At 35.7% G+C, this 16,418-nt stretch overlaps 1 protein-coding gene across 8 annotated transcripts in view; it reads right to left on the bottom strand.

Annotated features, from left to right (window-relative positions):
* LOC120626257 overlaps positions 1-16,418 on the bottom strand; it is a 141,742-nt gene that overhangs the window by 34,851 nt on the left and 90,473 nt on the right. For all 8 annotated transcript variants that reach the window (XM_039893690.1, XM_039893683.1, XM_039893685.1 and 5 more), the window contains 2 exons: positions 13,691-13,878; positions 9,974-10,136 (listed from right to left, as the gene is read on the bottom strand). In XM_039893690.1, coding sequence (XP_039749624.1) covers positions 9,974-10,136; positions 13,691-13,878 — 351 coding nt within the window. The remainder of the gene's footprint in view (positions 1-9,973; positions 10,137-13,690; positions 13,879-16,418) is intronic.

The following is a 16,418-nucleotide window of genomic DNA, read 5'->3' as shown; positions in this document are numbered from 1 at the left end:
TATTCATTTATTGTACACATACTTATAAAATCAGCGAAGATATATCTATAGCTATATCTCAGTTTTTAGCAAATACATATTTGAAAATTTAATGTATGAATTAAATTGTATACAATTTTACAATAAACTACCAGTTGATATCTTGGAGATGTCTCCGAAAAAGTTCAAAGTTTGTATTAAACGTAAGCTTATAGATAAGTCCTATTCTAGTATTAAGGACTAAGTACGTCAACAATAAAAATGCTTGGGTGTAATATATTGCGCTAACCAGGTTGCTTCTTTAATAGTTTTAAATTACAATGTGAGATGGTGATAAGAAAATAAAAAGACCAAAGCGCATTTGGAACCCTCGTAGCTTTAGTTTTAAGTTGACGAATTAAGTTATCGCCATCAACTAACTTCTATGTCATATTTAACATGTATGGTACGCATCAAAATTGCCATCTATGAATGTTATTGAATAAAGAAATATTTGACTTTGACTTTATCTTTATATATATATTTCTTGTGTGCGTGTGTATGTCACTAAACTCCTCCTAAACGGCTGGACCGATTTGAATGAATTTTTTGGTATGCGTTTTGGTGGCACCCTGGATGGTTTAGATACACAAATCAGCCCGACAGATGGACCTAGGGTCCGCTATGTAAGGACGTGTCAATGATACACCAGCGTTAGGCATGTACTGACTTTATTCTTATAACTATGCACCTCATACAATATTTATTATTAACCCACCCTCACATCTTTCCCCTTAAAAATAAACTAAAAATTAACAATCACTCTCACCTTCCTCTTTCCAAAATTAATTAAATTGCAAATCAATCAAATAATCATTTCATCACAAAATGCATTTGAGATTAATTAAATCGTAAAGATTTTAAAGACAAATTTACATTACATACAAACTTTTTCAGCAAAATTCTAGTGTAAAAATACAAAATCAATAAACACATTAACCTTATTACATCAATAACCTTATTTTTTATCCATGAATTTAAACTCAATATTGAACTTATATCAAATTTACCACATACATAATAATATTTTTCTTAACTATTATATTATGCACATTTTCGCCGTAAAGCTCCTTATTCCGAGCCAGACTGGTAGTTACGTAAACCCCCATCTATCCGGAGGCCTCACTGTCCTGCCAGAACGAGACACATAATTATTCTCTATCGTACCTGTACGCATATTTTGAGTTTGGTAAGGTTCTACGTTAACATCTTTATTTAAGCCTATATCGTCATACTCAAACCCATAGTGAAGCGTGTCTTGTCTTTCCGGCCTATCTACCGTAATATCTCGCCTGTTACGAACAAATTTTTTGCCTTTTGAATTTGTAACTTAATACGATCTATTATTCAAAACGCGGGTTATTGTACCTGGTATCCATCTTTTAATATTTAAATCATAAATCCTTACTTTTTGTCCTACAATTAATTTTTTTAAGTTTTTAGCATTCCGATCATAATAAAATTTTTGTTCGTCCTGTCTAGTTAATAATTTATGTCTTATGTTTTCGTGTACTTTTGGCTTTAACAATTTTTTTGATATGGGCAAAATGCTTCTTAACTTCCTACTCTGTAGTAACTCTGCCGGCGAAGGTAACTCTAACGATAATGGTGTATTTAAATATTCCAATATAGCTAAACGGTAATCAGACCCCGTTTCTTTAGTTTTAATCATTATATTTTTTACCGTCTGAATAGTACGTTCTACTTGTCCGTTCGATTGTGGATAGTGAGGCGAGGAAGTTACATGTTTGAATGGGGATTCCATGGCAAACTCTTTAAAGAAAGTTGAGTTATATTGGGGCCCGCAATCTGAAATCACCACAGTTGGAATTCCATAATGGCAAAAAATATTTTTTAAACATGTTATTATATGCATAGAATCAGTATACTGTAGTTCCACTATTTCAAAAAATTTACTATAGTAATCTAATATAATTAAATAATTGACACCCTTTAGTTGGAACAGGTCAGTGCCAACTTTAACCCACGGACTATCTGGAATTTCATGAGGCTGCAATTTTTCTTTTTGATTCAATTTCTTATGCGCGAGACAAACATCACAATCATTTATTACATTTACTATGTCATTATTAATGCCTGGCCAAAATATAGTTTCTCTAGCCCTTAACTTAGTTTTTTCCAACCCCATATGACCAATATGTACTCTACTTAACATTTCTTTTCGTAATGATTTGGGTACCACAACCCTTTCATTTTTCCAAATAAGACCATAAGCAAACGACAAATCCTCCTTATATTTCCAATATGGTTTCACTATATCCAACACAGCATTTTTTTCGACCGGCCAACCCTTTTTAATGTACTTTGACAGCTGTTTTAATTCACTATCATTCTCAGTGGATATTTGTAACGCAGCAAACTGTGCGTTTTCAAAATATTGCGTAAGCGCCGATGCCGCATCCCGCGTGACGGCACACACCTCGTCATAAAGTCTGTCTTGACTCGAGTGAACGGTCTCGGCAGGTTCATAAGCGCGCGATAATGCGTCGGCAATATAAAGGTGCTTGCCAGGCTTGTAGACTAACTTAAATGTATAGCGTTGCAAGCGTAACAACATTCTTTGTAAACGCCCAGGAGCATCTGTAATTGGTTTCTTTATTATACTTATGAGTGGCTTATGATCGGTTTCAATAATAACATTCGTTTTCCCATAAATGTACGCATAAAACTTCTCGCATGCAAACACACACGCAAACAGTTCTTTCTCAATTTGTGCATATCTCTGTTCAGCCTTAGTTAGCGCCTTGGACGCATAACATACCGGTAAATTATTTTGCATCAAGCACGCACCCAAGCCACTCTTACTCGCATCTACTGATATAACTATTGGTTTATTGACATCATAATATTGTAACACAGGGCGACTAGTCAAACAATGCTTAATATCCCGAAAACATTTCTCATGCCTTTCGTTCCAGTGCCAATCAGTTTCTTTTCTTAATAACTCTCGTAATGGAAGTACCTTATCCGATAGATTAGGAATAAAATTACCTATGTAATTAACTAAACCTAAAAATCTTTCCACATCCTATTTATCATTAGGGATCGGCATTTTTGTAATCGCCGTGATATGACTGTCATCAGGATACAGGCCATTTTTTGTTATCCTGTGTCCTAAATATTTTATTTCTTCCAAACCAAACTTACATTTCTTTTCATTTAATTTTAAATTAATTTTCCTACATCTTTCTAACACTCTTCTTAACCTTTCATCATGTTCTTCTTTATTTCTACCATAAATTAGCAAGTCATCGATATACATGCACACTCCTTCTATGTCATCAAAATTTTCTATCATTTTTTTATGAAAGACTTCTGACGCTGAACAAATTCCATAAGGCATTCGCAAGAACTTGTATCTACCAAAAGGAGTGTTGAATGTGCAGTACAAACTACTCTGTGCATCTAAGGAGATATTCCAAAATCCTGAAGAAGCATCTAGCGTACTAAAATACCTAGCCCCTGATAGTCTCGATAGAATTTCATCCAAAGTCGGCAGTCTAAAATGTTCCCGTTTAATAACCATATTTAGTTCCTTGGGATCTAAGCATATACGCAGATCGCCATTAGGTTTTTTAACCACAGTAATACTGCTAACCCAGTCCGACGGCCCTTCAACCTTAGCAATAATTTTCTTAGTTTGCATTTCCTCTAACTTTTTCCTCACATCCTCCTTTAAAGCAAACGGTAATTTTCTAGGTGCATGCACCACAGGAATAGATCCCTCCTTTAAATGTATTTTATATTGACCCGGTAAGCACCCTATTCCTTGAAACACATCTTTAAAATTCGTTACAATATCCGGTTTGCAATCAACGGTTTGTATCGACATGACACGTCTCACTACGTCTAGTTCTGTGCAAGCATAACGTCCTAATATCGGTACAGACTGAACATCAGCTATCTTAAATTCGAGCATATAATTCTTTACTTTATAAATCACATTTAAATATATCTTCCCTACGACGCATATGCTTGCACCAGAATAACCATTTAATCTCGTGTGTGTTTTTAATAAACAATCCTGTGCTATTTGCTTTTTTTTCAGATAATATAACGGTAAAACATTAACATCTGCCCCCGTATCTAATTTAAATTTAATCAACGTGCCACAAATATTTAAGCTAAGATTCCAATCACTGTTATTTAATGAATATATCACCTTATCATCAGAGTCCTCAATATAATTCACCCCACAAACCCGGGCAAAATGATTCATCCTTAAACACCGCGCACACTTTTGGCCATAGGCTGGGCACTCAAACTTTTTATGCACTATTCCACAATAACTACACTGATTATTCGAACCCGCAACCGAACGCCACTGGCTCGCGCCACGGCCTCTGGTCGGCAGGGGGCGCTCGCGCGGCCCAACAGCGCGCTGGCAACGCGACTCCGCGCGATCGCCGCGCCCTCCACTCCATCGCTCGAACTTCGCTGCGTCGTCGGGTACCTGGCTTCTTATTTGTCCTCGTGACGATGATATCTTCGACTTTACAAGTGCAACGTGATTTTGCATTTGTTTTACTTGATGAACATTATGCATATCTTCTCTTTCAGGCTTAATCTTCTCCGAATAGGTCCGGGATGCCACGGCAGCACGGCAAATATCCATCGCCTTTTTTAGTGACAGGTCATCCTCTCTTAATAACCGTTCACGAATGGCTGCACTTGAAACGCCACACACCAGCCGATCTTTGATCAGTTCGTCGTGCAAATCACGAAACTCACAATTTTGAGCTAATTTTCCCAACTCAAACACATACTGCTCGATAGTTTCGTTGTCACGTTGATCACGAATAAAAAATCTATGACGTTCAACCGTTACGTTTCTTTTTGTTTTGAATTGTTCATCCAACTTTTTCCATATGTTTTCAACAGTCGTGCATTTCTCTGGCAGTTGATCTAAAATTTCTCGACACTGCTCACCCACCACGTGCAATAAAATGTTCACCTGTATTTCCAATGATTTTTTATTTATTTCACACGCTTTACTGTATATTTCATAACTTCTTTTCCACTTGATCCATTTGTCATGAATGTTATTTGCGTCCGATGCATTTTTGTCAAAACAAAACGAAGACGGACATGTGACGTATACTTTCCATGTTTCCAGAGTTTTCTACTTTAATGTTAATTTCCCGACTGCGCCATGTAAGGACGTGTCAATGATACACCAGCGTTAGGCATGTACTGACTTTATTCTTATAACTATGCACCTCATACAATATTTATTATTAACCCACCCTCACACGCTAGTAAACTAAACGGATATTAAATTCACGATTCGAGATGACAGACTAGAAAACTATATATAGAGTACTATCCCGGCAGATAGTCAATTTAATTCTACCGAACCCTTGTCAGTTGCCTATTTGGATGAAACAAAAGTAAAAAGCTCTTTCGTATTATTTCTTTTCTAATTCTAGTACATTACCAAATGAAAATAACTAGAATGATTTCTCCATTATAGTCTGGGTATTTATTTGAGTTTATATTATCGAAAGGATCTTTGTTTGCCTATTACCTTTTCGTGTAACACCGAACATATTTTGAGAAAATTATGCACAGATTTTAATATTTATTTATATATTAATTCCAGAAAAGTCCAATACGAAATAGTTTTTTGTGACGTGATGTAATAACACTTAAAAACGTGAATTTTGTTTCTTTTTATTTCTACTTAGGTGTTTTAACTTTAAGATAAACCAATAGTAAGTTAGGTACGTATATTCAAATTATATCTACATAAAAAGGAATAATCACGATTCAGAGCTTAAATTACACCCACCCATCTTTATGAAGCGTTTATTAACCCAAAAGGAGTCCATGATTTGATAATAAGCTTATGTACAAAACGTTATGTTTAGATATCTGCCTACCCAAGCTGCGATAAGTCAGAAAACAACTAAAACAACAGAAAATTTACATCATTTGCTAGAGATTGGTATAACATTTTACGTATTTAGGACGATACGTAAATTGTTACACACTTTCTAAGTACTGCAATAACTATATTTAGGCACTCGGTGATCAATAATGTAAGGCTGTTTAACATCAATAACAAAGCTGGACCCTTGTCAGACGTTAATTCAGTTGTAATAAGTTGGAATCGTAAATTTTTTCTCCATTTCAAACTGTATATTGACATCTTTAGATATTACGGACTCGCATTGTATGGACGTCGCAAGATAATATTTTCTGATACATTTACCATCAATACATTTTATTACGATGTCTATGAAAGCAGATTTCGAATAAAGGATTGTATGGGGAACTTGGTGGAGATAAATTATTTACTTCTTACATGCCAAAAATAAATCTAATAATATAGAGTAAAATTTAATATATTAGCTGTTGCCCGCGACTTCGTCTGCGTTTGTTTTTGTTGTTCGATAGACATGTGGCATTCACTTTAGGCGTAATTCTACTGAAATTTTTAAGTTGTGTACTCTTATATAAAAAAAGTAAGTAAGTAATTATTTAAGTCGGTTATCATTTGACGGTGTTATGGTGTAAAATCGTCAAACACTTTAGTCCCCTCTCGCAAAAGAACTTAATTTCGGGATTAAAAGCATCCTATATTACTTCTAATACCTTCAGGAATATGCGTACAAAGTTTCATGATGATCGGTTTAGTAGTTTTTGCGTGAAAGCGTAACAAACAAACTTACATTCACATTTATAATATTAGTAGGGATATTTCAATATGTTCATATGTTTGGCTTAATTGCTGACCCGATTTCGATTGCTTCCTGTAAACTCTTTACACTTAGGCACAGCTTACCAGCTCAAAATTGTATTCCTTAACCCCAAGTATGATAACATAGATATTTTGTAATTTTCAGTTATTTAGAAACTTTTAATATTATATTGGATAGAACCAGGCGTTACTTTGAGGAAATCTTTAATAAATTATGAAAATTAAGCTTAATTTGCTATACTTTGATATTATCCTGATATGTCATATTAGCTTCAATAACGTCCAAAATGGAGGAAAAGTTTTTTTTTTATTATTACAAGTTAGCCGTTCTCCTGGTGGTAAGTTATGATGCAGCCCAAGATATTAGCGGATTAACGTGTTACGGTTAATATCAAATATTGCGCGTTCCCAAAAAATGCAAGTTTTTAGTGTATACAAGCGTTTTAGTTCATAAAAAACTAGCTTTTCGTCGATTGTTCGCTATTTACTAATTTGATTATATTGTAATATTTTAACATTTTTGTATAAGGATGAAGATACTCTATTATAACGATGAGCCAACATCATATACAATATTATTATGATTCATATTACAGTATCGATTTGTATAGGTATCGAAATAATCCAAGAATAATACGTTTTTTAAAATGGTAGTCAAAAGCTTTCGAAGAAAAAGGACATTGTAAAAAAAGGATATTATATTGCATTTATTTCAGACTACAAAGGTTCATGTTTTCAATTTACAATGAACTGAATACCTGTGTTAGTTAATATAATTAATGTTACTAAATACTAAAGCTGACATCCAGTGCGCTTTAAATACACTATCCTGTCTGTCAGCTATTGCCCGATGTGTCCTTTTTCTTGGGAAGCTTTTCACTAGCATGTTAAAAAACGTATTTTTCTTGGATTATTTCGATAATGTAAGTTATGATGCAGTCCAAGGTAGCGGATTAACGTGTTAGAGTTCCTATCAAATATTGCGGGTTCCCGAAAAAGCAAGTTTTTAGTATGAAATCGTTTTTGTTTATAAAAACTAGCTTTTGTATTATATTGTATTGCATTTATTTTGGACTACAAAGGTCCATGTGAATCGAACATTCACAATAAACTTAATACCTATGTTAGTTAATATAATTAATGTTACTACATACTAATGCTGCCATCCAGTGTGCTTTAAATAGACTATCCAGCCTGTCAGCTATTGCCCGATGTGTCCTTTTTCTTTGGAAGCTTTTCACTACCATTTTAAATAAAGTATTTTTCTTGGATTATTTCGATACCTACACAAATTGATACCGTAATATGAAACAGAATAATATTGTATATAATGTCAACCTCATCGTTAGGTATAATGGAGTACCTTCACCCTTATACAAAAATGTTAAAATATTACAATATAATCAAATTAGTGAATAGCGAACAATCTACGAACTCCTTTATCCCATCCAATTCAAAATGAATGCGGCTAACTAGGTCGGAAAATTTGTAGTATAATTAACATTATTAAATACATTGAAAGGGATACAGGCTTGAAATTACCGAGGGATGGATTAGGGCTGATTCAAAGCAATTAGGAGGTAAATAAAACTGTCATTGGCGTAAACATTCTTGAGGTAATAGATTAAATTATTTATTAGATAACTGTATTATTTTATAGTTTACAAACGGAGATACCGAACATAATTAATTCCGTAACAATGAGAAGGGGTTAAGGCCTTAGTCAATCACGCTGGCCGAGTGCGGATTGGTGGACTCCACACATCTTTGAGAACTCTCAGGCATGCAGGTTTCCGCACGATGTTTTCCTTCACCGTTGAAGCAAGTGATATTTTAATTACTTTAAACGCACATAACTTAGAAAAGATAGAGATGGCTGGGATTCGAACTCGGCCCCCCGGAAGTGACGGCAAGCTCCTACCCACTGTGCTATCACCGCATCAAGTATAATAAAGTTAGAATACTTTTTAGCGGCAATCCCGGATTAAAATGTTTTTTGTTATTCCACTACCAGTTAGCCCTTGACTGCAATCGCATCTGTAGTTAGTGATAATGCAGTCTAGGATGGTAGCGGGCTAACCTGTTAGTTAGCATAGTAGTCATACCTCTAATCAGTTTCTACTACACATCGCACCGGAACACTAAATCGCTTAGCGGCACTAACCACGTAACTAACGCTTCCCACCACATCAGACAGAGAGAAAATTCAGAAGATATAAATTCCCAAATTACCATGTTGTTACAGTCCTATGTTTTTTAAGTTACATACGTTAAAATGTGCAGCTAAATTTAAATAAAATACCTGTCTAGGTAATTTGTATAACCCATAAAGGTGAAGAGTAGGTGATGTAACGTGTAGTGATTTTTTTATTGACATAAATAATTATTAGTTGTAAGCGACGGTTGCGATGAGCGAGACGAATAGGTATTACCTACAAATAATATTTACGCAAATTGTAGGACATGCAATTTAGTAGGTAAATAAGATGGATCCACGGGTTCAGGTTAAGGTTTTAAGACGCAATTATTGCGTTCGCCATTATTTACAATTAAAGGGAAACTCCATTTTCTATTTATAAAAGTTTGACGGCAATCAACCCTCAATTCAGAAGCATGGGCGTGAATAAATTATGATCTTTTTGTTCATGAACTTACACAAACTCATTGGCAAGCAGCAATTTCGAAATATTTAATAACTGAAGCTAATTACATTTTTGAGGTTAATTTTTCAATAACGGAAAAATCCTTTCTAGAAGGTTTTATGCAACCTTTATTATTTTTTATAAGCGCACAAACCAGTATTTTTATTATTATTAGTAATTTTAATTATTATCTTAAAATGTTTGTTTTACTTTTCGTATCAATAAATAATTTAAAAAATATATAGTTATAAGGGTGTAAGAGATTTCTATTGCAAGAAGACCGCCTTAGCACACAACTGTATTTGAATATATTTTCTTTTTAAATTAACTTTTTTCTTTTTCTTGTGTGTTTCTTGCATTATTTCACAGTTCATGCAATAAAGTTTTCTAAATAAACAACAAAATATATAAAGGCACGAGGCACTTCAGGCACGAGGCACTTCAGGCACGAGGCACTTCAGGCACGAGGCACTAAAGATACGAGACACTAAAGACACGAGGCACTAGAGGCACGAGGCACTAAAGGCATGAGACACTGAAAGTAAGAAGCATTAAAGAGTCGAGCTACTAAAGGAATACGGTTATTTACCTCGCGCTTTCTGTAGTAAGGTGACCGTGGGATTCTGGGCTCGAGGCAAGCGGCTCGATGTGGATGATCCTAAGGTGTTGAGGCCTGTTGCCGGCGCGCTTTGTGACGTCCGAAGCCGACCCTCACTCTCCGAGCCGCTGGTGCACCCGTTCTGATCAGAACTCTGAAATATTAAATTAAATGTTTCATATAAGTAACTAGCTGTCCCAGCGAATTTCATTTCGCCTTAATATTTTTTAGGTATTTGTTAGGTATAATACGTAAAATAAGTACAATAAGTACTTATCTTACCGGATTAATGTAACTCTCTATAGGTCACATCAACCGTTCTACGTTTAAAGACCACATGACGTGCGCTGTCAGTTGGGTTTTGTTACTAATGAACGGCTAGGCTATTGTTTTTATTTTAAATAAGTATATTCTGTTATTGATAAATATTATTATATTCCGGACTAATAGAAATCCAACAAATAAAAAATAATGAATTTAGGTCTATCCGTTCTCACGTTATAAATGATGTAAATAACACGACTTTGTTTTATATATATAGATTGTTTATGTGTACCTAATAGACAATCTCCATATATATAAGATATGTCTAAATCCGTGACTAGTTTGATCAAAACGAAGTCGCGGTGTATAACGTAAAAAGAGCTCTGACGCTCGTTTAAGCACTGGATAATCACATCGACCATCAATCATCATCGGCCTGTATTAGTCTACTGCTGGAGTAAAGGCCTATTCCGAAGGAAGGGTTCTGCCCATAATCGCCACGCTGGGCAGACGGAATGGTGATTGCAGTAGATGGTAGTGGTAAGACAGAGTACGCTGCTGCTCGTTTCCCGTTGTTTTCGCTAAGTCGCCTCGTACGACACCCATGGGAAGAGGCAAGAAGGGGACAACTGTATTCTAATCTGCAATCACCACACTGCATAATGGTGTGGATAATCTCAAATGTGTGCAAATAAGTTATTAATTAGTGAAAAATTGTTTGTAGCTACGTCTATGAACTACTTTGTTGGTCTAGTGGTCATTACCTACTCTGATCATGGATTCCTGGTTTCTGTTCCCGGGTCCCCTTGGATAATGAAGATAAATTATGATTTATAGTGAGTATATATGTTTATATACAGTGGTGCGCACTTAGTTTCTTACCAGGGGTATGCATACAGCAGGAGTACTGCATAAAACGGCAAAAATCCTCCTGCTATACGAGATATATATCAATTTAAGGGTATGCAGTGCTTTTGTGCATGTATGAAGTGCACGCCACTGTTTATATTATAAATATTATCAAATCAACCCATTACTGGCCTACTGCAGGACACTGGTCTCCTACCACAATGAGGATGTTTAAGGCCGTAGTCCACCACACTGGCGCAGTGCGCAAGTTGAAGCAAGTGATATTTTAATTGGTTAAAACGCACATAAAAAAGTTAGAGGTGCGTGCCCCAGCACGAATCCCTCTTCGAACACGGCCCCTCGATAGTGTAGCCGAGGTCCTTACCATTTGGCTATCACCGCTGTGATATATATATCGACTGAAAGTCTTACCAAAATGAAATAATGATTCTATGAAGTTTCACCTAAACTATCAGCAAAGTTTATAGGCACTGCGCGACTTTTACTTTGCCGTAGCTTTTAAAACTTGATGTACCGTAATTACATGATGACTTTTTAACAATGTACGGAGACAAGGGTATATAACTACTCTGCTAATTTTCGCCATGTAAATAAGCAAAACCCAAGTTTTTGCGGTCGACTATGGAGTTTGGTTCTTAGCGGTTAAGTTTGGTTTATTAATAATGCATCCAGTCCACGTCTGAGGAATTTGTGTGCTTCAAGCAACGGATCACAATACTTGCTCGAATGAGCACGATTTAGAATTCGGCATGACAATTTTCACGCTACCATGGGCTGGTAACCTGAGCTTTGTTTAGTTAGTTGTACACGCATCGCTTCTTCCACTCTTAGCAAAAGATCGAAACCAAGTGGAGCACATCCGAGCTCCGAGCTGGGTGAACGGTAGAGAGGCGAAGCGAAGGAACTCCCTTATCCTTTCTTTCTGGGAGCCTTATCGCCCTATGGCCCAATATGGACAGTATCCGAGGTTATATCAACATCGCAACCGAAGGACGTCCTCTGCTGGACATAAGTCTTTTGTAGAGATTTCCACCCGCCATACGCCCGCCATGCGCGGTTTTGTATTCATGAAGTTATGTTAGCCTGGTGGCTAGACTATGGCTACACTTTCGGGGGAGCCAAGTTCAAATACTAGCACGTACCCTTACTTTTACTAAGTTATGTGCGTTTTAAGTAACTAAAATAACAATTGCTTCAACGGTGAAGCAAAACATCGACTTCCACTAAGCTTCTTAAGGCGAGCATAATTCGCGACCACATTAAAATCAATATTTATGAAATTTACATTGCACACCTATTATATGGTTGGGCTTCTCCTTTGGAATAGGAGTTATAGAATGTTTTAAGCATTGACAATTACTAATTGTATTATATGACCGTATTTTTGTCCATAAACTTTATTTTAAAATAAATGAAAGGGCGCACGACGAGGGACCCGAATTTCTAATTAAGTTAAAATATACGAGAAACCACAAAAGTACCCATTGTTTCCTTCTTGTTTGAATAGAGACCTTTTCTATTTTATTATATCGCCTTTGGAAAGGATAATTACTTAATTGACAAATGCCCTTTGGGTTGACTTTGCAGTAGAGTAATTTAATCGACTTATTTATACACTAGCTTATACCCGCGGTATAATCCGAGTGGAATTCCGCTTAAAGAAATTTATTTCTCAAAAAGAACACAATAGTTCACTTAAATCGAGAATACAATAATATTTTAAAATAAGTAGATACAAAATTTCAAAGTGTTTTACATATTATTTAAAAGTAAAAAATTTTGCGGGTGGTTAAAGAAAAAGGTAGCGAGCGATAATACAAATCGTTTTATAAGAAAGAGGTCACACTAACTTAACTGAACGGTATTTTGTACATGTTCAATAACTAGTCTTTTAAATATTGGTAAACTTTTAGTGTTAACGATTACAATAATTTACCTGAGATTATCTCAGGTAAATTATTGTACAACAGCAGTATCCACTAAAAGGTATCCCTCATAAGCCCTCAACCCTGAAAGCCCGGAACGAATGCTATTACTGTACTGAATTAAATGCCACTTCTGTCTTATTATCTAAATGTTCTAATAACATTTTTTTAGTAGGCCTAGTAAGAACTTTTGAAACGTAAGCCTGCTTCCAAGAAGCCTTTTCGTTGAGTATGCACTAATTGTATAGTAACTTTAAGTAGTACCCTGGGTTTATTTGGCAGTTTTCGATGTTCGATGCGATGGTAGCGTTTTGGTACGACTCCGATAGAAACCGATAAGTTTAAATGACTGCCATAACCTTAACAGATAAGTTCGCTACCGTTTTAGTTTAGGAATTAAAATATATGTATATCTATACTTATGACAATGTTCTAGCCAAACTTCCGTCTAGCGGTTACGTAGATTTTCTCTTTTCTGTGCTTACGGGCAGCGGATCTTTAAAGTGACACTGTATCGTATATACACCTAAGGTAACGATGTCGTATAAAGCTACTTCTTTTTCGCATTCATTGGTTCCTAATATAACAGTTTTTTGGACCAAGTTTACCAATAGTGCACACCGGTAGTGTCAGGAGTCCAAAAGCTTACCTCGAATTTTCGCCTTGGCGGAGGCGTATCTTCAAAGTGTACGGGGCGGAAGGACTTCCTCAGCGTTTGTGGGGACGCAGTGGCACTGCCAGGAGTCCACACAGGAGGCGGGGGAGGCGGCGGCGGAGCCCCCGGGCTTGGAGCACTAGGGGCCTCGCCCCCAGGTGGTGCTCCGGGCCTCCAAATTGCTGGAAAAAAAACAATTTGATTACTATCTATACCAATTTGTTTTATGTATGAAAACGTCCTGGGAATTCGAATTGGGCAACTGTATGGTTTTTTTATAGTAATAATTGACGAACGAATCAGATGGTCCCCCAGATGCTAAGTGGAAAACCATCGCCTATAAACAGAGCAACACTTCACAGGGCATGCAGGGAGCACATCCTGCAACAAGCCAACAATAATGACCAACAATTTCAGGCCTGGGTCATGTGGACATGTAATTAAAACGGCAACCACAACCTTCAGACCAGAACACAGTATTGCAAGTAGCAAAAATGCTGCTTAGCGTCAAAAATTATTCATGGCTCTAGTACTTCCCCGGACGAGCTCTGTCACAAAAAGCTCTACGACTATTAAAAGGTCTTCCCGGGGTGTGTATTTACTAAATAAATAAATATTTGAACTGTATTGATACTGTCAAGCGTCTGGTATGTTTGTGTAGAACGAATTTTCGCAGTTATTCGGAAAAATACCGCTCCTCTCAAACGTTGGATCGAAAGCAGTTTTGAACGTTTAAGATGACACAAGTTTAAGATGGCACTGCCCTTTGTGTCGGCTAAAACCTTTTTAAACACAACATTAATAATGTGATCTTACATAGATACAGAGTTTATGCATCATCATCATTTTCAACCCTCTACCCTGCACTACAGGGCACGGTTACTAAACTACACTAACTACCTAAACTCTTCTCCTTCTGAGAGGAGCTCAGAAGGAGAAGAGTTTAGGCCGTAGTAGAGAACACTGCAAATGAACATGCAGATTTCCCCACGAGGTTTTCCTTCGCCGTTAAAGCAAGAATTTTAAAGCAATACTACGAGGAGTTATATTATATTTTTTTAACCGGATTGCCAGAACGAATGTTGGTAGAGTATATTATCCCTTAATTGTATTGACAGGTGCCAGTTGTTTTATGTTAAACCGCATAAGAAGCTCGCGCTAGCATAGCTCTTAAGGATTTCTTACCAAACACCGTCCACTTTCCTGGCGTTTAAGATAATTCTTGATGAACATTTCGATCGATTCGAGTTGCATTTCATAATTGTACTAACTGATGTCTCAGTGTTAATTTAAGTTGATTATAAATTGCATTATGACTAAAGCTGTAAAAATATTATCTTGAAAGACAAATGAAGAAGATATGTGTTTAATCAACCTTCTTACGAAAGGTTGCTTTGAATTTGGTTGAATTTTAATGAGGTATTTGTTGAGTGGTAACTTAAACAATCAAGCGAAATCAAATAAAACATTTAGCTTAAAATAAATAAAGTTAGCATCTCATCTCTTAAAATAAATAAAAATTCATCATAGTATGTTTATTGTAAAAGCTAGGTGAACCGCAATCAACGAGTTGAGTCACTGACATTCATTAAGTAAGTAAGGAAGTGAAGCTGAAAGAATGGATGACGAAGCATCTCGCGTACGTACTCACACCCGTAAACCTTTGAAAAGTCTTCCAAGTTTAATTGTGCTAAGTTATTCTTGATATATTTTTATTATAAGAAGCGTAGATTTCTAAAATAAATCATAACACTTACTTATTTTTACTTAATAATAATGTTTTTTTTTTATACTATGACATTACACATATTGTAAATTAAAAATAAAAATGTATCTTTGCCTTCCGTACTAAAACATTCAACATACAAATATATTTCAATTATTGTATGAACTGTAGTGAATGTAGTATTTATTTTATGTTGGATTTAAATAATTATTTTCATGGTGTCGGAAAATCTTAAGTTTACTATAAATATTAAGAAGATATTTGTATTTACTGCCTTTATAGTAAGTTTACCATACTTTTACTATTATTTATTAATATAGAGTAATAGTTACTACATTTAGCAGTATAGTCTAAGCTGGCTTATACGTCATATTGCAAGCCGAGTTGAATTATGTTAGGTTTAGCCGGGTCCAAACGCGTGTAATGTAATTTACGGTATGCAATGCAACGCCAATATTCGGACGGTAGGTATTGAGAATATATCTGATAATGCATAGTGAAATTTAGTACACTTATAGATGATACTCAGAGTTATTTTTTTCCTAAAAACATTTGGGTTCCTGCGGGATAATTTAGTTTTCTATGTTTATCTATGTCAGAATTTGGTGACGATCTGGTGAATATCATAACAGATAGAGAACAGAACTCTTTAGCAGACAGAATTAACACACTCAATCAATTTCATCCATATCATGGTTAAAAAAACTTTATACAAGATGTTTTTATATTTAAGAACTATATGATATCGTTCCTACGGCACCTTTTTACCATTGAGCTCTGAGGTATCTTTACGTATGTGCACTGAAAATACATATATAATGATATAAGAGCGAATAGGTAGTTTCGCTAGAAGCGCGCTAAATCTTAGGATACACTTTCCACCTAATCTAATTGTAAAAAAACAGTGTAGATCAACTCGAACACCTTGTAGACATATAGTGTGCACACTTTTCGCGTCACATTACATTTCACATTACGCGCGTCCGGACCCAGCTA

The sequence above is a fragment of the Pararge aegeria genome, chromosome 9, assembly GCF_905163445.1.
Source record: "Pararge aegeria chromosome 9, ilParAegt1.1, whole genome shotgun sequence".
Classification (NCBI taxonomy): Eukaryota; Metazoa; Arthropoda; class Insecta; order Lepidoptera; family Nymphalidae; genus Pararge; species Pararge aegeria.
The sequence above is the reverse complement of the archived record's forward strand: the minus strand, read 5'-3'. Positions and strand labels throughout refer to the sequence as shown.